The sequence below is a fragment of the Vanellus vanellus genome (genome assembly GCF_965231255.1).
Source record: "Vanellus vanellus genome assembly, chromosome: 3".
NCBI lineage: Eukaryota > Metazoa > Chordata > Aves > Charadriiformes > Charadriidae > Vanellus > Vanellus vanellus.
In genome coordinates, this window is record NC_138907.1 from 13,046,498 (window position 1) to 13,070,522 (window position 24,025).

The 24,025-nt window shown below is 43.4% G+C and overlaps 1 protein-coding gene across 1 annotated transcript in view; it reads right to left on the reverse strand.

Moving 5' to 3' along the window:
• EHBP1 (EH domain binding protein 1) overlaps positions 1 to 23,994 on the reverse strand; it is a 236,828-nt gene extending 212,834 nt beyond the window's left edge. The window contains exons 1-2 of the mRNA XM_082480396.1: positions 23,719 to 23,994; positions 22,212 to 22,623 (exon numbers count right to left, since the gene is read on the reverse strand). Coding sequence (XP_082336522.1) covers positions 22,212 to 22,315 — 104 coding nt within the window. The 5' untranslated portion in view covers positions 22,316 to 22,623; positions 23,719 to 23,994. The remainder of the gene's footprint in view (positions 1 to 22,211; positions 22,624 to 23,718) is intronic.
• Between the last annotated feature and the right edge of the window lie 31 nt (positions 23,995 to 24,025).

Here is a 24,025-nt window from a genome sequence, read left to right on the forward strand (position 1 = left end):
GGGTTCTCCTTTCCACCTTCCACCATGGAAGTTAAGGGTATTCAAAACACCCCGTACGCAGACATCGTTCACCGTAGTTGTACAAGACGTCAAGACACATCCACTGACAAATTAAACTTGTCTGCTCCCACTTCTCCACCACAGGCTCCTGCTTAAGGCCTGCGAAGAGATTTCTGAACCACCTCCCAGTGGCACCACGTCAGGTTGGATCTGAAGAGCAGCAGGCTCCGACCCTAACGTGTTGCAGAACATGCAGCAAGCCCCTAAAATAAGACAAAGCTTGTGTTCCCCTGACCGCAACCACCCAGTAGTCTTAGCAAGACTGGGAAATTTCAAAAGAGAAACCATTCAAACAGGCACAGCGAGAGGACACCACAGCTGAGATCCTCCCACTTCTGCATCTTTCTACACTTAACACAGAAAGTTCCTCCTTCATTTCTTCCCACCAGAGGTCTCTGGATATTTTTTTCAAGACTATAGAAGCTGTCAAGAGGCACGTATTTTCCCTGTGAACTGAATTTTAGGGGTTTTTAGCACATCTGCCTCTACAAGACTTATGTCTCGAGATTATGCTTTGCTTTTCAAAAGAAGCTCTAGTCTGGCTTCGCGTGGTTTAAACAAAAAAGGGAGAAAGACATTACGACTATTTTAGAACTGCAGTCAGACCTACTGAATCTGCACAGCATCTGCTTGTGAGGCTGAGCGTGGAATGCGTAGCATGTACTGCCGATGACTTGGGTTTTCTTAAACCAAACACAATCGACATTCGCAGAATGAGTGGGATTAAACAAAGGCCAAGTTCATCCATTATTCAGACCAAGCAACAAGGACAGAGTCAGCTTCACTTTTCAAGGAGTTATTGCAGCACAGAATCTTGAGCAAAACAAATTTGCCAGGACTATCTAGCAAAATCTTTTCTTAAAACTTTTTGTAATAGAACTTTATACTGCAGAATACGCACACTGACCCTAGCCTTCAGTGTTCTTTAACATCTTTTCAGCATTAACAGGAGGATGTCTTGATTAACCCCTGAATTATATGTCACATCCAGTTGCCCTTTGTGTAGAAGCTTTCTCTGCTTTATCCAACTTCGCTTTGCTTGTCCCAAGGAGGGGCTAAGAGCACTGCACCAGAAGAACCAAGTGGATCTCTTAACTCACTTTCCTATGATCAAAGACACTCCCCTTAGACAGACATTTACTCCAGCAGTGGTTAGTCCACACGTTTACACTACACATCCTACCACACCAGGTAGAGGTTCATTTTCAGAATAGTCTTCTACATTCAATAATGACTCAATGATTTTAAAGAGAAGCTTTCAGTTTAGAGTTGGTCGGTCGCTCCTCCCGAGCAGTGCGTGGCAAGAGCGGGCATCCCACAAACCTGCTCACACAGTCCACCTGGTCCTGGTCCTCTTTCCCTGCAGAGCTGGCGCCTGACAACTGTCAAGTCAATAACCACAGACCAGGCAGAAATCGCATTCTTTTTCACCTTGGACGTAATAGTGGATTTGAAAGCTGGTTTAAGAAGGTGAAGTGCTAGACCAGTGTCACCTGGCCCTCTCTTCATCAACGGCCACGTTCACCATGGTGTAAAACAATAAAACAGATTAATAACAGGAACCAGGGAAACACAGTTTTAGCAAACTGGAGCAAGTAAACCAGGAATTTTGAATTCAGATTGCAGCTCCTGCCCCCACTGACTATACAGCCTTCAGAAAATTTTAAGCACTGAGCAGCATCAACCCTCCCCTTGATTATTTTAGTCATGCTCTGTGACCTACCTATACCTCCATCTATAGACCACAGATAGTATCTCCGTACAACAATGTATGCACATTACTGAGGATATGAGGAGTAACAGTTTTAAACTGAAAGAGAGGAGATTTAGATGAGATATTAGGAAGAAATTTTTCACTTTGAGGGTGGTGAGGCACTGGCCCAGGTTGCCCAGAGGAGCTGTGGCTGCCCCATCCCTGGAGGTGTTCAAGGCCAGGTTGGACGGGGCTTGGAGCAACCTGGTCTGCTGGGAGGTGTCACTGCCCATGGCGGGGGGGTTGGAACTAGATGGTCTTTAAGGTCCCTTCCAACCCAAACCATTCTGTGATTCTATGATTCTAAATGTAAATGTTAGATGTAGTCTCACAATAAAAAGTGCAAAAAGCGTAACAAAAAAAACCCTCTTTGACTGACAAATGCTGCCTGAAACTCAGCTTCAACCCATCAAAAACAAATGCCCACATTAAACAATATATTTCTGTACTAAAAATATGCAAGAGGCTTGCCGGCACACCATTGTCAATTTTAATCAGACTGCATTACAAAACAGATCCTATTCCATTTTGCATAGTTTTTTGGGGTTTGTGGGTTTTTGGTTTTGTGTGGGGTTTTTTTTGTTGTTTGTTTTTTTTAAATAACATTCGAACAGAAGGCCCTTCTGTTTTTCAATCTGGAAATGGTAGAGAAAAAAAATAAATTCTTTTTCCGCAATTCCTGCAGAACAGAAGAAAAGTACACATCTTTCACCAAAAGCACAGTGCAAGAAAACTGAACTATTCACGATAGAATCTTCGTCCTCTAATTTATCTAAACTAGATTTAAGAGACATTCTGCATAGCAATTAAAGATGATCTTCATTGTTCTTACTGCCCGGGCAAATTTCATATTCACACACCGATACAAGAATGAATGTTTAGATTCACGAGCTACAGGCTGCAACATGCTGTTCCACATGGATTCCAACGTCCATGTTAGGACTTGGCCAAAGCCAGTCACAGAAGCAACAGTGCATTAACGCCTCCATCCTCCTCCTCTCCTTGCAGTCCAGGGACTCACCCCGAAGGGATTACAGTTCACCATGGACTGAGGGTAGGAGAATGCGAAGCCGTGCGTCTTTCAAAGCTCCTTTCCAAACCAACAGCACCAGGGGTTTCGTGTTTGGTTTTGTTTCTTAAGGCCATGTTTAGGATTACACAAAGCAACTTCTATCCTTTGAAGACACACAGAAGTTGTTTCCGAGCAGGCAGCAAGTGCAGAATGGTACCAGCTTGTAGGGTCTGTCTAAAGAGATGGTTCATATCACCTACCTCAGGTGCCTGGATTACAGGACTGAGATGCTTAGGCAGTAATTAGTGTCTTTAATTAAAAAGGCTGATACCTACAAAGAGCAAGTGAGTGCTGAGGAACACAGTATTCTGCCTCTTCAATACTTGTAAGTCTGAAAAGCTTAAATATATACTTGGAGCTACGAAGACAATGCAAATTCTTGATTTACACTCCAAAGACCATAGCAGGACACAAGTACGATCTCTAGTACGCTGTGTCCATACAGGGAGCAGCGTGGACGTGCTAGTATGGTACGCATTCCTCCTTAGTTTTCTAACCGATGACTTTCCTGAGCCTTAAATTAACCCGCATTTATCCCAAGACATAGGCACTCCTGGCCCGTGCACAATGAGCTCCCCAATTAAAGGTTCCTCATCTGTCAGCAGTGTCCTTTAGCTTTTGCAAATTAAAGGGAGGGAGGGAAGCGAAAACGCGCCATGCTGTGCCAGCTTCTTTCCCCAATCTGTGCCCAGGAGAGCAGGTTTTGCATACCCTGTCAGGTGCTCTCCGTCACAGCCCTAACAGATAGGGTATCACAAAGCATGAACTCACTTTTGGGGAAGGAGGGCATTGAAAGAGGAGATCTTGAACTGCTTTCTCGGCTCTGAGTCTGGCATCCCCTCAGCCATACGACCAACCGCAGGATTATGAATTGCCCGCTTTCAGCAAAGCGCCCCGTTACCGGGAAGAACACGCCGCCTCTTCGCAATAGCTAGGGCACCGATGCAAGTAATACACCTTTTTGCCACCCTTCAGAAGCATGAAATGAGAAGATTTCTGCCAACAGCAATAATGTACCAGCTACTGGAAATCTCTGAAGCAGCCACAGCATCAGAACACCACAGAGAAACATGGAAACTTCGCATTTAGACTTGGGTCCCAACCAAAATCACACTTGCACACTAAGCAAAACAAAATGCCCCAAAGCCTCTACAGACCTTGTCCTCCAAGCTTCACGAGACCTTCAAAATATGACAAATGAGACTAAGCCAACGTGATAAATTTTGCAGCAGTAAAACATACGTTGACAGTTTTCAAAATTAAAGCTGTGATTTTCTTAGATGTTAAGAAATAAAAATATTAATTACCAGAGTTACAACATGTTTGCATATGGTTTCAAAGAAACTGCCCATGTCCTTTCTCACGAGACACCCCATTTCATTTTGGTGGCCTTTCAAGAGCTGCTTTAAGATGGAGGTATGGCCATAAGAAGCGACATTATTTGATCGGTATTTACAGCTAAATAACTGTTCCAAAGGCTGCTAATTTAGAACAACTCCTCCTCTTCCTGCTCAATCTGTTTAATTAAGTTGTTACATCGCTTCCAAGCTGCCTCCTGAAACAGAAGTTAGCACTTCTGATTACAAAAGTCACTCTCAAAAGCAACACCGGTTATTTCTATTTATATATCACCGATTATTCCCCTAGAAGTATACATCCAAAGTCTAAAAATGTGTATCATTTTTTAGGAAGTTAAACTGACCAAGCCTTTTAATTCATGTCCCCAAAGTCCCACCCCTGGCTTATATTCAGCAGCAAATACTGGCTAAGAAAAAAAAAAAAAAACGCATGTTAACTCATGGATACTCAAGAGACCAAGCAAAATCTTCTGCCAGCACCAGGGGCTGGACATGGTAAACAAAACAAAAAAGCAAAAAAATTACCTAACTTAAAGTTCTCTATTTCTCTTTTGAATTGTAAAATAAATAAATAAGTAAATCTTACAGCTTTTAAAAATTTTAAAAGTATTTCAAAAATACCAAACTTCCTAATTTGCAGATAAAATTGATGAAACATTTTTATTTCAAGGTAAAAAAAAAAAAAAAAAACACACTAAAACCACCAACAGCTAAAGACATAAACAGATTTTGCCAATAACTGCTGTTTCTAAGATGCCCAACAGCTAACTGAACTAGACTGTAACTAATTATTTCAAGATCAGCTAGACTGGGAACTAATAGCATATTTAATATGACTGTTTCAAAGCGTGAGTTTTGATTTAAAAGAGCACACAAACAGAACGTACAATATAGCTGAATTCACGCTGATGCTGAAAATGCATGAAGAAATTACATCTTTCAACAGCAAGATGGGTTTTTTGTTTGTTTGGGGGGTTTTTTGCAGTTTTTATTTTTTTTAAACAACCTTCCCATGCAATACTTTTCTGTTACAACCTGATCTAGCTTTCAGCCAAGTCAGACACTCCTATAAACAGAGCCCCTCAGAGACAGGTCAGCCCTTTGGCTCCATGTCCTTACAGAAAAAGCTAAGAGTAGTGGTTCTTAATATTTTTTTTTCAGTACCCTGAGCTGTGACTATGCTCCTTTGAAAAGCTCACAGCTGGTTACTAACATTCAAGAGGAGGACACTCCTCAAGGCACAAAAGGGCATTTGCATCCTCCGAATTTTTTGAGATATAAACTAAGATGAACACCGCCCTTTCCTTGCTTACATCCCCAATGAAGACATATAGATACCGCCAGCATCAACTGTTTCCAAGTCTTAAGTCAAGGGTTTTTGCTACCCATCACACACCAAGTAACTGGAGACTAAACCTGGTCGCTACGTTGGCTACCATGCCGCCCTCTTCCTTCTTCCTGGGCTGTCATAGTTGGTATTTTATATCGACTTAAAAGAGGCAGAACCCATACCCTCTCCATCCTAGAGTGAAATGCCTGATTGTGCCTTAGCCGGATGGCCACTTTAGTTAGCTGATGGATCTTAGCATGGGGTAGTTGTAAAGTAACATCTGCAGCCACCGAAGAGACTCCTGGATGCTGTCCAGATTTTTTATTAAGTGGATTTGATGTCTTGCAGGCTGGATTCCAGTCTTGTACCATTAAATGAGGCAAAGGGATAAAGAGACAGAGCCCCTCTATCCCATACAGCACACAGCTTAAAAGATTAAGTAATTTTGTCTCACCCCAGATTTCAATTTTACTCTAACTTAAAAAATTTTTATCTGTAAACACAAATGTGTCTGGTGTGAAAAGCAGTTCTCCTTGGAAGCAGAAAGGTGAATAAAAAGGGAGACTAGATTGGTTCCTGGAGCAAAATACACTCTTAATCTTGCAAAGTGCTGAGAGCCATCCACTCAAAGTAAAAGACAAAGCCTCTCAAAATCACCGCAACACCTCATTGTGCCAAGTGAAGAACAGTGTCCTTCCAGTGAAAGGCAAAAACCTCCTACCAGATTAAGTGCTGCAGGATCTGGCACTAAATGATGATAAACAGGAGGAAAAATTTTAATTTCAAGATTTTGGAAGGGTATTACAGTAAATGAAATGAAGATAACAATGTAAATGATTACATTTCAAATCACAGTTTTAATACATTTGCCTAGCTAGGGTCAAAGAAGCCCAATGAATAAAATCCACTCTGTAAACTAACCATCGAGGGAACGGGAATCAATTTTAGCCGTGCAGAGTTCACACAGAGCACTGAGGGGGAAAACCAGTTATGTCCAGAGTCATCAACACGGACAATAGACATGCGTGGGCACGCAAACTCCTTGGATTCTGCAAAAATAAGATTTTCCACATATTTCAGTGTATTTGACATAAAATGCACTTTTCATCATTAAAACAAACAAGGCTCAAAAGTTGAAGGCTGCAAATTTTTAACATATTTACTTCTGGAGCATTGAGCTGGAAGACCAGCCGTGGCAGGGTCAGCACTGCACACACGTGTGCGCACCCACGCTCTGGCAGCACGAGTGCTTCAGAACGCCGGGCAGGCTGGCAGAGAAGGAACATGCAGGAAAATTAATATCACTGGGCTACCACAGCGAAGAGCAAATCTCCTGAATGAGTGCATTCACGGGAGAGTTCAGCATGGCTTTATTTATGCACTTCATGCTTTATGTCAGCTCTCCTTAACTTTTCCAGTTTCTGAGCATAGACAAGACCTTACACAAAACACTTATCTCGGCTTGATCTGTTAATTTAACCTTGTCTCTTGGGCTTTGACAGATGAGCGCTGGCACATCTAGCTCTTGCTGTTTAACATGTTACCCTGCGCAGTACTGACGCCTTCTCCATCGCTTTTCTTCCCCGAAGCCGTCCACTGGAGGATGTGCAACATCTGTCCTTGGTACCACAGCTGGACCTGACCTGGACGAAGGCAGACAGGCAACCTGGCAGGCTATAAAGCTTTTAACTCCTTTCGTTGCAGACGAGTCAGGGCTCTTATTTCTCACTGCTCTGGCTGAAAATCTAGCACTTGGTTTTAACATATACAGGGTTTGGGTTGGTTTGTTTGTTCTGCAGCCAGACAAGCAATATAGTACCAAATGAGGTGTGAATTTAGCCATTCATTTCAGTGCAGATAATGTTCAAAGATGCTTTGGATCATTGAAACCCTCAAACTTGAAAGCCAATGAAAATAAGTGTTTTGGAGAAAATTATGAAGTTGAAGTGTAAACCAGAGCCAGGCTTTTGTAATGGCACCACACATCACTGGAACAATGCAAAGAAACCTTTAAGTTCCCCAAAAGGGGCAGGGTGTGATTTCTTGGGGCAGAACCTGATGTGTTTCCACTCACGCAGGGGTAGCACAGGTACCTACGTTCTTCTGGCTTTGAAGCGTTTGATTTCTGGTCTTCAAGAATCGGCCACAAACTTGCTTCTCTCAAGAGAGTCAGAGTCAAGAGTTTAGCCTGTCTCTGACCAAACTCAAGAGTGGTTCTCGCAGTTTAGCCTCATAAATATTTCAAGTGTCTCGTATTCTACCCTATCTCTTCTTACACTGTAAGTCACAGGACAGACACGCTAGAGCAACAAACAACTAAAATAATAGCAACAAACCCTCTGCGTAGAATTCTTGGCATTTTTTAAGGATAGGAAATAAAATGTTACTACATTTCCTCCCAAATATTCACATTCTCTCTTCCACATGTATTAGATTTTTGGGACGTATTTTGTGGATGTAATATGAAAGAAAAAGCTCTCACCTGAAGTCCAAGCAGAAACTAAATCACAGAATAAATTCTACAGCAATGCAGAGAGGGAAAAAAAAAAAAAAAAAGTATCAGGAATTCTAATCCAGCCAGTGTATGTTTATATTGAAGTCAACAAGCTTAAGCAGAATATCCCAACAGCTCCGATTATATCACAGTAACGATAAGTCTATATCCTGCTGTGCAGCCACAGCTTTATTGGAGGTATAACCAAGTTCCATCCTTTATTCCCAAAAGTCTTCACAGAGCTTAACATGTTCTCTTCCTTCATAAACACCTCTTTTAAAGCACTTTGGTTTGAACCATCAGGCAGAGCATCGCAATGATTTGCGAGTGAATCTGACACAAGCAGCATAGGTGCCCTGAGCTTTTCACACTGGAGTAATCAACACGTGGCCTTTCAAGCACAATTTCATCTTTCAGGAGTCCATCAGCTCTACTGAAGAGGAGCTTGGTCCCTACAGTTATTATTGTCTAATATCTCGCCACCACTGGATAAAATATTTTAGAAACATCAGTCCAGAAAGGATGTGCTTAAAGCCTAGTACAAATTATTTCCTTCCTCTCAACCTGACTTTTATCCATTACACATACTCTTAATTAGACCCCACTCAAAGGAAAATAAATAGAAAACAAAAAAAAACGTCCCCATAACAAAAAGCTTGCTTAAGCTCCTGCAGCGGTAACTGTAGGTCAGCGATCACACAGTCACCTCCCCTCCAGAATCACATTTCCCATTCTCCCCGTATACTTTGCCCCACCAGTCCTGCCCTACCTCAATACAATCTTCTCAACAGTTTCCACTCTGACCACACATGACCAATCATGCTCATACATGACCTCATTATTAACACGATTCATATAAGGAAAAAAAGAAAGAGGGAGGGGGCATTTTGGTAGGGTATAACTTGCAGTTTCCTCCTCAGTTATGCAGTGTCTTCCCACCACAAACCCACACTCACACAATTCCAATCACCGCGCAGAGGGTTTCTTGCACCTTCTCCACAATTTCTCTGCATTTCAGTTGCAGAGATACAAAATGGGGATCATGTTTCTCTATCATGCAGTGGTTTTGTAACACGGGATTAATAATGGAGCTGTGTGGCTGCATAATTTTTGGTCAGAAAAATTGTCAGCACTTGATATTTATTTTCACACAGCAAAGCATCTTTTTAGTTGCTTGGCGCCAGTACCACCAAAGGGAGAGTTGCTACCTTCTGGCCTTCAGCAGGAGACATAAATCCTACTTAGAAGTAATTGAGGACATAAAACTGTAGGAAAGTTGATGGAAGATGATTTGTGCACACAAATTAGGGAGTGACAGGAAAGATGCCTTTTCTACATGCTAACAAGGGAAGTTGAAAGGAAGCCTCGTGCGGAACCAGGATTTTCTGACTTTCGTTGTTTCCACCACTAGACCACACTCTCTAGTAGAAGGAGAAGCAAAGAGGACTATTTCCCCCTCCAAATCAAAAATGCCTACATAACAAAAACAGCACAGAATTTATCAAGGCTGCTCTGAACAAATGAAGGTGATAAACTGACCAACACAGAATAATTTATGTAAGGAACAAAAATAACTTTTAATACTACTTGTAGTAACTGAAAACATATATAGCTTCACAAGCTCATCTACTTTCAGCATTCTCAAAAAAACTCCTCTGCAGCTTCTGGCTATATCAGGGTAGCAAGAGAGAGAACGCTGTGTGCGGTTTCTTTGCTGTGACTAGGAACTTGCCTTGGGATAGAAAAAAAAAATTAAACTCCCACAGCTCCATGTGTACAAAACCAACTTCCTGGGTTCGAAGAAAGAGAGAAATCATGCTTTGATATGATAATCAGCTCCAAAAGCCCAAATTGTAAATAAGTTCTTATCCTCCTCTAACTGTGTAAATTCACCAAACAGTATGAGCATATAAGTACTCTTCTTGTGTACACTGCATCATTCCTACCCTCCTCACATCAACCACCCAGGAACCGGCATATGCCACGAATATGGAAAACTGCTTACACACATACAGGGAAGAAAATAAAACACAATGACAATATAAGAATGCGTCAGGTTGAAGAGATCAGGACATCAATTTGAACTGAGTAAAATTACATGGAGGAAGGCCAAACGCATACCATAGTTTTATTTACAAAGTAATAAATCTTCCTTTTATAACATTTTGCATTCAAAGAACTCCTTTCAATTGCACTCAGAATTTCTTTTAACATCGTATGATACTAATAGCCAAATGTTTTCTACCTGTGTTTTAAAGATAGAAATATTTAAATAATGCAGTTTGTTTTCATTCAGCACAAAAGGAATCCCTGGAACACTTTAAATTTAGATTTCTTCTTTAACAGTACGACTGTTACTATTGCAGTCAGAGAGAGGTGAAAAACATAATCGGCATTCACCAAGAGATGATGTAACCTCCCTTTTAAAGTAGTTTCAGAAAGAATTGTGACTATTATGAATTATGAAAGTGAAACATTAATATCTGTGTTTGAGCAAACCCTCATTTGGGTTTTATTCCCATCGGTGATGGCTGAGCAGAGAGTACCAGAGCCAGCACCTGCTCTGCGCTGCTGGATTTGGGGTTCCAACTCAGAGACGCGAGTACCAATGGGTACCTTCTCCCTTAACACAAGCAGAGGCACAACGACATTCTCCATAATCAAGGCTTGCTCAGGATAGTTTTTGTGACAACAAAACCACTTCAATTCCACGAACTGGAATAGCTGTTCTGGTACAATCAGAAATATAAACATGCTTTCTTTTGCTACAGAAGTGCTTAAACTGGCTGTGCAGCTATTTCCATGAAAATGACTCTAGATAATGTACTTCTGCACTGCTGCATTACGTCTATAGGGGAAGAATAGGTGCTGTATGACACGGATCGCCAAGGCACAGTAAAACAGTGGAGCTGCTGCATATAGATGAGGCCCAAGTATACATATGTGCATATTGCTTGTTCAGCAAAATCAAGGCTGAAAGCTCGATGTGACACACTAAGTTCCCATTTTAAAGTGGGCACATTTTGTCATAAGAATTTTACGTGACCTGGGTCAGCAAACATCTGTCTGAATAAAACACAGAAATCTGATTACAGCTGACAGGAATTGTATTCAGTAGGAGAATAAAGGCCTGGGGTTCACTACCATGTTGAGTGTTTCAGTAACATGAAATACTATTTCAAAACAACTTACATTTACCAGTGAGATGGGTTGAGGTTGTAAGGAAAGTGAGATTTCTGCCCCACAGCACACCTGGGAGTCTCCCAGACTAACCAAGGGTGGACAAGATTTGTCCCCTCCAAGCGACAGCCACCCCTTCCGCTATTCATCACCAGCATCCAGGCTTTCCCTCCTCTAAGAGTGTTCAACACCACATGTTGATTTTATATATACACATTGCATCTTGAAATATATATTTGTACATACTATGTGCAGATGACAGACTTCTCTGCCATATGTTACCAGCTTCCAGAACCATCTCCCCACCGCTTTTAACTTCTCCTTTGCTGTGAGGGATGTTCAGTGTAAGAAGTTAAGACTTCAACAATAAAACCCGTGCTAACCCAAGAGATGACATCGGCAGAAGTACAAGGCGGCTCCACGGTTGTTTTCGGAAAGAATTATTTTTGCTTCTCACACAGGTTGCTGGTATTCAGGTCCCTGGTTTTGTATCTCCACAGACAGCAGGATCTGCCCTGTATAGGCAGACCAGAAGATGTTTAAACATGGAGAAAAGTCTCACTCCCTCCGCTTCCCTGTCAGCTCAGCTCCTGCCCAGCCCTGAGCTATTTTTTAAAGGCTTCCTAGGGCAGCAAAGAAACTAACCCCGGAGGAGAAGACTCAAGACAAACCTAACCCAGTCTCCTCTGAGCCCAGCTACGGCACGGTGCAGAGGAAGAAGAGGGCAGAAAACCCGCTCTGTGAGGCTAACGAGGCAGCAGGGTTCTGCTCTTCCAGGCCTTAACAGGGTTTTCTCAACCATACGAGATACTGACAGTTCTCACAATGAGGTGGACATAAACAAGTTAGGGTAAAGTGCAGTCTTCCTTTAGTCAAGAGTAGCTCAAGATTATTTTCTTTTTTTCAAGTACAGTTTGTTGACTTTATCATTAATTGCAAATTAAGCAAGCACCCTCCTTTTAACAGCTGTTGCTAAAAGAGGAAGTATTATTTCCCCCCCTACAGTACATGCTCTACTTCCCTAAGGATAAATTTGTCTGAAAGAAATTTATTTCCTGAAGTCAGCATTATTTTTTTTTTCCATGAGGAAGTAGACTTTGTGCATTGTAAATACTTTATTAGGGTTCACTCCAGACAACAAGACAGAATCTACAGGCAAAAATTTCCATATTCCTGTTTCCTGGTACAGCAAAAGGAAAGGAGATGAGGGACTACACTCATCTGCAGTGGTACCACATCAGTATGAGCCACACTATCAGCAGGACTGAAGTTACCAATGACGGGTAAGACAAACACCAAGCTCCAGGACAAGGTAACCCTCAAACTGAATGCGCAGGTTTACTGCCATCTTCCCTTGCGATACAGCCTCTCCCGAGGCAGCGACAGTAACAGATGGGGAACAGAGTGAACACAGAAAGGTATCTAGCAGCTCCCCACTCCAAAAATACGCTCGCAAAGGGCCGCGTGGAAGCACAAACTGAAACAAGCCTGTAGTTCCAGGCAGAGGTAAAGCGGTCAGGCTGCCAGCAGCTTTCACCCTTGCGGATTCTCCAGTGTCTAAAAGGCAGAGCTACTGGCTTTTTTAACTGCAGCCATGGGGTCTGACTAAGACTCCCCTCTTCTATCCAGAGCCCCTTTGCCACAAAACCCATGGAAACAATAGCTGGAGGTTTCCACCCCCATAAGCTTCAGTTGGAATTGTCTGCTGAAACTTTCTGACGCAATGCTGAATTTTGTTGACCAGACAGCAAATTCAGACACGTTTTAACATCACACAAGAACTTTATTCCCCCTATGAAGCAAAGCTAAAAATAAGGGAGAAGCCCAAGGTTCAAAAAACACTGCCACAGCGAGCTAACTTGTCCTAAACCACAACACCACGGACAGTACGGCCCCATCGACCACACCAGTGTTATATGCCCAGAGAAAAGGGCAGGATTCTCTAGAACTGCCCCAAATTGCCTTTTCTACATGCACAAATCCCAGTAAAGGGGGGTGAAAACACCATCACCACAGGTGTTTTTAAAAAAAGGATCTTTTTAAAAGTGCTAACAGTAAACAGAAGCCATCCCAAATATGCCTCAAAACACAGTAACACTGTGCTAGATTCTTTTGCTTTTAGTGGTAGGAGAGGAAGTGGTAAAAAACGGGTCGGGACTCTTCCATTCTTAAAATGTTCTTACATGTCAAAGATAAAAGAATGCAAGGAGAAGTTCTATGAATATTCACTCGCTCAACTTACGAGACACTTATTCCAAGTGCTCTATCCAGCTAAGATATGCACTCAAAGAGAAAAAGGAGTTCAAAAATCTTGTTCTCTTGAAATTTTTCACAGCTTTATAAACTATCGCTCCTCTAACCTACAGGAAGAGACAAACCACTAAATCAGTTTCCCAACAGACGGTAGGTACCACCAGAAGAAAAATCCAGCCAAGCAGTTAAGAACAGCCAAACAGACTCACCCGCCTGCCAACATGGCCAGAGCTATAATCATGTCAGGTGTCACCAGGAGCTGTCAAGGTTAAGTCCTCTGCTAATAAACCACAGATAAATCAGCAACAGGTTGGGTTGGAAATTTACAAGCTGATGAGTTAGATCTTTGCTGGAAAAGAGAATTAAGCTGTTTTGACAGCTCTTTTCTGTTCTTTTAAATCTCCTTCTATGTTCTGCCATAAACAAAGGGATTCAGAGTTTACTTAATGAGCAGTCACTGAAAGTAAAGGAAGTTCACAGTCCGTGCTGAGCGGCAGCGTACAACGTGCTGCCAATTCTATTCAATGGTCCAGATTCTCCAATTACTTCATTTAATATGGTTTTTGATATCAGCAGTCCTGGCTATGCAAATACTCTTCCCAAGCACAGCTGGGAGGGGAAAGTCAGTTGATGACACTGGATTTAAAAGCACAGCATCAGTGTGGTAGTCCTAGTCCTGAAGAAAGTTCACGACAGCTATCGTCTTAGGGCATCAGGCATTAACATACCTAATGGAAAGCCCAGAGCTGATTTAGGGAATGTGTTTGGTTTGCCCGACCTTAAAGAAAGGTGGAGATGAATATATGCTCCCAGCAAAGCTGCACACCCATCAAACCACACATCCCTCACCGCAACAGCCAACACTGCCCATCCGGCAGCCCCAGACAGTTCCAACCCATCAGCCAGCAGCAAGGGAGCAAACAGCACTGCTTGGGTAAAGAAAGAGGAGGCAGTGAACGGCAAAAGAGGAGGGTGACTGGTCATCACTGGTGCTTGCGGAGATGGCACCAAGGAAACAAGTGGTAGTAACGTAGGCCATGGTAATATGGGAGTCAGAACTGACGTGATATGATAGAGCCTTAAAACACCCCCCATTGTTGCAATTCAGTTGTCCCTGGAACTAGCAGTTATTTTGCCCTTGTGATGTTTGGTCAAAGTCATTTTTTTCAAAATAGATCTATTAGAAAAGAAAGATCAGACCTGCTAGTGTGCTGTTAGGCTCCGATACAGCACCTCACCCAAAACAAAGCCCACAGAATGACTGCAGGAGACTGAGAGCGCACATGAAATAAAACCCGAAACCAGTTTGTGCTAAAATAAATACCCAGAGCCACAGAGAGCTCAGTTCAGCAGCTGCAGACAGTTAAGCAGCTGCAGAGCCTGGCCACAGCTTTGGAGTGATCCTCAAGAAAGTGTCCTTAAATAATAATAAAATAGAAATAAAAAAGAACCCCCAATAACAACTTTCCACTACAGTGAGAAGCTCAACAGGCAAACGAGAATGACTTGTGCACTGCTTATCTTTACAGGTTTGCAGGCAGCTGGAAACCATAGTTCAGAAGTGCCTGCACTTCTGATTCATCTCAAAAGTGTGTGCGTTTGGAGGCCCTACAGTGACAGCACAGGGCCCTGACTCAGGATCCGGGTGACTTAGCTGAAGCCCTTTGAGATGCTCTGGCCCGCAGCTGTGGCTCATTGTACCCCTCTGGCAGGTCTGCATCCCCATTGCACTCGGGTGGCATAAAGGAGATGCGTACGCTCCTCAACTGCTGCGGTTGACTCTCACCATGCAAATGGGAACCCAAATCGATGGCAGTTAACACCGACACACCAGGTGGCCTTACTGTCATCCCACTGCTGCTTCGGGGCAGAAGAAGGTTTACAGCTAAGGGGCAGTGACATCTCAGCCCCACTTTTGAATCCAGAGAGCCTCATGAGTCAGAGCCTCAGACAACAGCCATGTTAGTTATGTTTCTGCTAATTTTAGCTCATGCTTAACCCACAGTTCCTAAGTCCCTCTCCAAGTGCCAAAAGCCACAACCATCCTATACCTCAACTGCCAAAACATACAGCTTCCCAGCTGCGAGGCTCCGATGCACTTACATAAACTCTACATTGCAGAAATACATTTTTCATAGACAAGAGGAAGAAAACAAGGACAGCTTTATTTACCCTACTGCTGCGCACATATCTGAAAAAGAAGGAGCAAAAGTTCAGCTGCACAGTTCCTGCGTTTCAGAGTCCACTCCAGGGCCGCGCAGAAGAGACGTGGTGCAGAGGGTGGCTCGGGAGCGCCCCACAGCAAACAGCCTGCCAGGGCCAGCTTCCACCCCAAAACGGGACAGAGAAGGGCAAGAAAAACACATATACACATTTCACACGCTCATAGTAAACCGGGAAAGTTTTTAGAAGTAAACAAACACACCACACCACCACCCCCCCCAATCTCAGAAAGCCACCAAGCAGAATGCTTGGTTTGTTTTATAAGAAGAGTTTCCTCAGATTTAGTCAACCTTGTCGGCCTCCTGCTCCTCGCCTTATTCATACTAAGCTGTGAAAGGGACTTCGGCTCTCTCTGACCAATTAAAAACTAATTGAAGCAACAGGCTGGCACTATACAGCCTGAGCAGCCCGAGAGACTGAAGCCTCAGTTCAGATGAGGCCTACACAATATCATAATATTTCATTTTATTTAACGTCATAACACAAAGAGCTGAAAAGAGTATTCACAGGGATCCAATCCTGGGGAAAAAAAAAAAAGTAAAAATATTTCTTTATTGCAGCTCAAGTCCGCTGGGTTCAAAGGAACAGCAGCCGTATTTTACTGTATGCATGCAACACAGTGCCTGCAGGAACAGAGCCAAGTATTATTTGTTTATAAAGCTCTGTGAGGAAGTTACACACACAAACACAGAGTTTCTCTCTGGAAAAATAAAGCTGTGTTAGAATGTAAGTAAGTGTATTTTATTTATTCAAGGAGACATCCTCACTCACCCCTTTAAATGAATGAATGACAGACCATTAGTATGGAATTGTCTACAACTTGGATATAACCTAGTATTTTCTGCTTTACACAATTATTTTTGTTACTGCTAGGACAGTAAACTATGTCAAGGAATTGCTGGAAAGAGTTCTGTCTCTCAAAGACAAATAAAATTCAGAACAAACCTGAATCTTTCTACCTTGCAGATACTAAACTTCATGCCTGCTTCTACAAACGAGGTCTTTTAGAAACTGGATACAAGAGTTTCAAATACTCTCAAAGAGTTGCTGCAAATAGAAAATGGGTGTAAGTACACAGCACTGACAAGCTGAAAAACTCAGCAGCAGGAAAGATTTCACATACACCCATACCTCTCCTATCGAAATCTCTTCAATGCACAATACGCACCCAACAACTTCAATGAGAAACCCCAAACTTGCGATCCATGGAACAGACAAAAGGCTATAAAAAGGGGCCAGGAGTCAAGTTTGGTGGACAACCTCCTGACAGAAATCAGGCCAAAGGAGCAGATTCACACATCTGAAATCAAGGATTTTCTTTGGGATATTAGGAGGAGAGAGATGCAAGGTGGCAGAGGAGAACCACTTTTGCCTGTGGACAATAAGCACGTTTTAATGACTGCAGGAAGAAAGGGACAAGCCTGACCTGTAAGGCAGCTGGTGGTGATTACATGGAAAGAATTAAGTTTGACACACAACTTAAGCCTTCAAAAAGTCCTCAGTCAAAACTGGACATGAACGGAGAAGAAAATGCTGAAGTGTATTTGCAGATGGGCATTATTTGGTGTGGAATCGGAGATCTCAATGAAGAGTGTAAGGACAGAATATAATTTAATTGAGAAGGAGAAGAGAAGCTGAAAAGCAGGAGAAATTGCACGATGCTTTCCTTGCACAAGCTATACTTGTTACGGTATACCTACACAGTTAACACACAAATGCAAATCCAATGAAAAACTCAGAAGAGCAAGCCCAGGACAACAAGCATGGTTCCCAGCAAAACCAACTCGAAGAGATCCTGAATTCACCTGTAACTGTATGTTTTTGTCACACATTTCAATGCGATCATCCTTAATAATTAAAAGCACTTAGGTGCTCAAAAAATCCTCTCTTAACAACCATGCAAGGCAAGGAAATGAACTGAGCAATTTGACAGACTGACCCTGTACCGGCAACCCCCAAGGATTTCTACAGCAACCAGTTAACTCCAGTTCTTTTGGCGGTCATCGGCACTGAAAAGTTTGCTGGAAAGCAACGACCAGAAGGCAAGCAGACTGCTGCAAATCGCAGAATCTCAAAAAGCTCGTTTCTCTCCTATGCGCAGTGCATGCCAAATCTTAAAATTCCTGCAGCATCCAGTTAGAAAATAGAAGAGAAAAACAGATGGTTAAAGCCTTTCGGGGGGGGGGGGGGGGGGGGGGGGGGGGGGGGGATTAAGCATTACTTCGTTTCCAAAAGAGAAAGATGTATATTTGAAAATACAGAACCTACCTCAGACCATACCTAATAGATTCAGAAATAGGCAACTTGCCTCATGGAAATGAAGCCTCTCTTCAGTTATGGCAGCGTACAAGAAAAGTTCAACCCTTTTAGAACATCACAGCTCTCTGTATTTTTCAACAGGATTTAAAAGCAAAGCAATCCATATAGGACATGACAGGTACTAACAACTTTGTTAAACATAACATATTTCTTTACCTCTAAAGCAACTGCTGAAAGGCAAATCCTGTAGAAAAGCCTCCAAAAGCAGTTAAGTTTTCAAGCAGTTAGCACCGACATTCAGGTGAGCAGCTTTCCTGCTCGTAAAAGCATCTAATGGACAAGGACAACTTGGCAACCTCAACTCTGTAAGTTAGGCCATTCTCTGTGGAAACCAGTCAATACTACACTTGAAGCCCCTACTGAGTCCTTGACTTGCAAGACACCGCACAAGAATAAGGACACATAAGAGCCATCCTAGAGAGCTCATGTGTTCAGCATTAGATGCTTCAGCAGCTCTGTAAAACGGCTATTGCAGCTTCAGGCCCAAGTACTGGGACTGACCTCTGGTCCAAAGGAGTGTTTTCCTCCTGTGAGGCTCTCCCACTGAGTCTGTGCCTCAGAGAAACCTTGGTTCAGTCACCTGAAGAGAAGCCTCAGGCTACGCAAGAAGTGCATGGCAGCCTTGACACGGGATCAACAGGAGACCTGGGCTCCTCCAAACCGGCAGCCGGGACTGGCATGAAACCCAAAGGAATCTCAAACGGCACTAGACACAGTGTGTGGGCAACTGAACGGGGTTCCTTGTGCAAATCACAGCATTTCAGCTGCCAGCGATGCCCAGCACAGTCCTACCCCACACAGCCACAGTCCGCTCCGACAGCACAAATACAACTTTTTTTTTGTAGAAACCTAAGCAAAATGCATGGGACTGATTTCTGGTTTTATTCAATGGCTCTGCGCTGAGGAGGAGGACTAAACGAACTCTTTCCTACCACGCACAGTCCTACCAGGCCAGGACTGCAGCTCCTGGTGAGGCCAGGTGGAAAATTCTGAGCTGCCCCAGCTTATTCCAGGACAAGCAGAGGATGACATGCGCCAGCACTGCCCAGCAAGCGCCTTTAAAAAAAAAATAATCAAGTGCTTATATGATTAATGCAAAGCATGACGTTTCACAGCAGCGGGAGTCACACATCCATATTAAAGACCAAGACTACATTTATTTATTTATTTTTACTGAAAGGTTCTAAATTAACTAACCACTCAATTTTTCAAAGGTACTGAGCAGCCACAATAATTAGGTCTGGGTCAGCGGGAGCAGCCCAGAATGCCACAGAAGCAACTCAGTCCTGTTAATTACCTGAAAATTAGGTTTTTCTAATGAAATGGTGACAACACCAGACACTCCATCACAAACTGTCGTGTGTGTCGTCGTCCCCCCCTGAAATGAACCACCAAAGAAAAGCAATCATCTGAAAGTGGCTGTCTTTAATCATTTGTAGGGACAAGAGTCAGAAATTATTATAGAAAGCAGAAAAAACAAGAAAAGGGAGTTTCAGCCTGTGCTGGATAAATGCTGCTGCATCTAGAGATAATCATTTTAAAGAATGAAGCAGCAAGACCAGAGCGGTAGCGACTTCCCACACAGCCAGCCTAGCTCTTGCTCTTGTGTCTGGAGTTATTTTGAACACTAAGTTTAAAAAAAAAAAAAAAAAAAAAATCCAAATCAATTCAAGTTCAGAGGAGACAAAAAGTATTAAAGCAAACCAGAAGCACGCCCAGCACTGCATACCGCCACACGATCAGTTACAAAAATATGCTAAAACACAAGTCATTTTCTGAAGAGTCAGACAGATGTAAACCTCCGAGAAGAGAGCAGCTCACAGACAGGCCCGCAGCCTGTTTTGGTCACGCACAATCCTTGTTCACAGACACATCTCAGTTCAAGTGTGTTTATGACTGCATTGTCATTTATTTTAAAATGTGAATGGAGCATTCTTTTCCTGCAGAAACACTGCATTGTTAAAATGCCAGTACATTAAAATAACTTACTGCTTACTACATTTCGATCAAAAAAAAAAAACCTACAGAACTGACACTTAATATATATTGAGTGCTTTCAGCAAGAACAGCATATGGAGTTCATTTCTTCTGTTTTGTTCTCGCATGGGCCAAACTCAGAGACAAGCTCTGGAAACAGGGGAAGCAGTGAGTCTGTCAGCACAGGCAAAACTCTCTTCTCCAAAGTTAAGGAAAGACCTAGTTAAAGGTTCTCAAAAATATTTATATATTTACCCTTTTGTGTCCTATAGGAGTTCCACTCATGGCAGAAATACCATATTTTAGCTTGCATGCTAAAAGAACATTTTTGTTAAGGGTCTCCAAACAAGAGGAAGTAGAATAGAACAGCCTACAATCAAATGACTGTGTGAGTGATGTTTTTCCCTATTGTGATTTTTCCTAGAATTCATCCACATTTCACCACCATACTGTTGCTCCGTCATAACCAACACAAACGCTGATCTCACATGTATTTAAATTCAAGAACGTAAAATGAAGATTTGGAAAGACAACCTATTTTTAAAAAATTAGTTGCATAGCTGATGTTTTGAAAGGCTGTTTCACTACTTTCAAGCACAGGGATTTTGCTAGGTGGGCACTCTATGATTAAACAATAAGCTACTTGTTTCTAAAATAACAAGATTGTTCACAAGAGAACTTTTGTGTGTGACTTTTTCTTAAATTGAGTGAAAGTTAGCTGCAGATCCAATTTGAACATTCCGCGGCAGCATTATCGTTCTTTAGTACTGGAGCATTCTGCAAGTTCTCAAGCAAGGAGTGAATCAAAGTGCAAATGAAAGCTAAAACTGGCTGGTTTACGCAAACAAAACATAAAAAGTGGTAACACAACTGCTGAAATAAACTTGATAAGCCAAAATTACTGGGGAAAACTCTTTGGCCTGAACTAGACAGTAGATTCCATGAGATAATCACGACAGCTTCTTTCAACGTTTAAAATGTTTTTATTTGTAGTTTATTCTGGGAAAGCAAGTTCAACTTCCAAAATGATTCTGTTTCTTAATAGTCTTTCAAAACATTTTAGGCAAGAAGATAACTTGTTAAAAAAAAAAATTTAACCTGACAGTGTTCCTTTAAGACAGAGCACCAAGCAGCCTTCCAGCATATTTGACAGAGATTTCCAACTCCAAGAGATAGAATTTAAATTTGTAGAGGCAATTACTCATAACCAGTGAAAGCAGCCAATGTGAGTGCCAAACTTGCCAAGAAGAAAGGCCAAGTATTAGAAAAGAGGCTGCAGTTTATTACAAGGCAATTTGAACATCTCAGTCCACGAGGTCTGGCAAGTACTTTCTCTGTCCCCTGACGCCACAGGCTCACACTAATGTGCGGAATTATGACAGTAAGGCCAATATTCCAAACATATAAAACAGCACTTAAGTATTTGTATAATGGGGATCTTTGCCTGACTCTTTAAAAGCAGCTTCTAGTCTTCCCTAGCAGACTTATTTAAGCTCATTTCGCACAGGAAAGAAGATGCACCAGACCCGTACCATTAACAGTTAACTGCTGTCTAGTCAGCTCCAAAGCCATCCAACTGGACCACCACTGCACAAAATTCTTGTCTGACTAAGCAAATACATTAAGGCAATTCCCAAGGACCTGTCTCTTGCCTTTTCCCATTAAAAGATAGAAAGGAAGAAGGAAAAGAAGGAGAAACAACACACCTTCAGGTAAAAAAAGCCAAAATTGAAATGGGTATCCACCCCAGGTTAAAACACCACCATCTTCAGGACTTGTCTCAAATGCCTCAGTTGGCTAACAACAGTGTCAGCAGATAACACTCAGCACCAAGAGTTGAGTTGGAGGTTGGAAAACATCTCTTGGGAAATATTAAAAAAAAAAAAAAAAAAAAAAAAAAACCAACAACTAAAACCACAGCACTAAGTCACAGATGCTGAGCTAATAAATGCACCATACTCCGTGTGGTAACAATGACACCAGCTAAGAAAATCAGAGTACAGACCACAACCAACAGGTCCAAGATAAGTACGCAGCAAAGCACTCGTCAGGACAAGCACCCCACGCAGCTGCTTCTGCAATGGGCAGGCAAGACCAACGCACGCTCACCAAACAAAATCAGCAACATCCTTCCTATTTCAGCACCAGCAGCTTACTCCACCATTTCTGCAGCAACATGAGCTGCTTCTTACCATTTTTTGGTGCACTCCACCATCAGCTCCTGGTAAGAGGCCACAAACTGGAACTTGGATGCATGTTTCCCAACACGCTGCAGTCTTTTCCAAACCGAAGCCATGATGGTGAGAAAATACCAGTCCTCTTACACAGTAGCAACTCTGCTAATACCAATGTAGGTTTAAGAGTGTGTGCGCTGAATACTAGCAGATTTATATACAAACACAGTAAAAACAGTGCCCGAGGAACTTGATGAGAGGTCTACAATTCATATTCTGCCTCTCCCTTCTTCCCAGTAAGTCTCAGTCTAGCTGAATGGCTCATCACTGGCCAGGAGTGGCATGCAATAGGAGCAGACAGGTAATTGAAAGGAAGTTCTCTCATGGAATCATCATTCCTCACACAGTAGATGATGTGGAGACCACAGGACTGGAAGAGAAATAAGAGAGGGGGAGAAAGCATTGGTTAATGTACTCCATACTACAGCGCTGCAATTGCACATGACCTCATCATACCTTTGAGACAACTACAATAAACCACAAAAACATACCCCCTTCCTGTTGTCATCCCCCCCACCCCCCCAATTAAATAAATAAATAAGAATGCTGCAGCAATTTCAGGAATGCAAACCACGAGTATGTTTGGAAACATATCAGCATGTCCTTTTATCAGCACCATCATAATTAGCAACAACAACAAAAAAAAAAAAGAAGAAAGAAAAAGGGGCAGGTCAGGGCCACACCAAATCCTTAACGAAGCATCTCCAGGGAGCAACGCAAAGTGGCTGAGGTGTTGCCAACATGCACCCAGAGGGAGGGACACGGGGAGATGAAGACAAGTTCTTTGTCTTGATGACAAAAGGTGTAACAGTTGTTTCCTCTCTCTCTCACACACACTCCTCCCAGCTCCCATTTCTCTTTCCAAGGAGGAGGACCAGCCATGAAGCCGGGAAGGGAGTGTTACTACTTAAATACCTGTGCCAGGGTGAGGAGGAAGAGGATGAAGAGAGGAAGGCTCTCCTGAGCCCTGGCTGCCCAGCATTCCCCGTCTTCCTCGTTGGAAGTGGCAATGCCTCACCATCCTGAACTGAGACACGCTCATCAAGGAGGCGAGAAGGGAGAGGAGAAACCCAGGTAGGTCCTTCTCCCTCCAAAGGAAAAGCAGCAGCTCTGCCGGGCGCGGGGGGGGGGGGGGGGGGGGGGGGGAACCCTTTTCGTTGGGAATTCGGGGAAAGAAAAGGTGGCCGCACCCGGCGAGAAAGCAGGGTGGGATGGCATCAGAGCTAGCAAGGAGGTAACATGGGGCGCAGGAACGACCCCTGGAGAAGGCCCTCCCCACGGAACCCCGGGGCGCCCCGCTCCACCTCACCGACCCCTGTCACCTCAGCAACCCCCCATCACCCCCCGCCGCCGCCGCCTTCCCCCGCAGCCGTTGGGGTTTAAAAAAATTAAAACGCCAAGGGCGGGGAGCGGGAGGTGAAGAGACGCGGGGCAGCAGCAGCTCCCCCCGCCCCGCCGCACTCACCTGCCGCCGGCTCCTCACGGGCGGTCCCCGCCGGGCGGGCGCTGGCACCACACGGCAGGGCGAGAGGCAGCGCTGCCGCTGCCCATTACTGCGGCAGCGCCCTAAGGCTGTCCCCTTCCTTCTCCTCCTTCGGTAGCCTCACGGCGAGCACCGGACAAATGCCGCTTCGCTTCGCTTCGCTTCGCTTCTCCTCTCTTCTCTTCTCCTCTCTTCTCTTCTACTCGCCTCACCCCGCCAGCCGGGCAACCCGCCCGGAGCCCGCCGCGCCTCACACCGCCACCATCGCCCTCCTGCCGGTGCTGCGCCT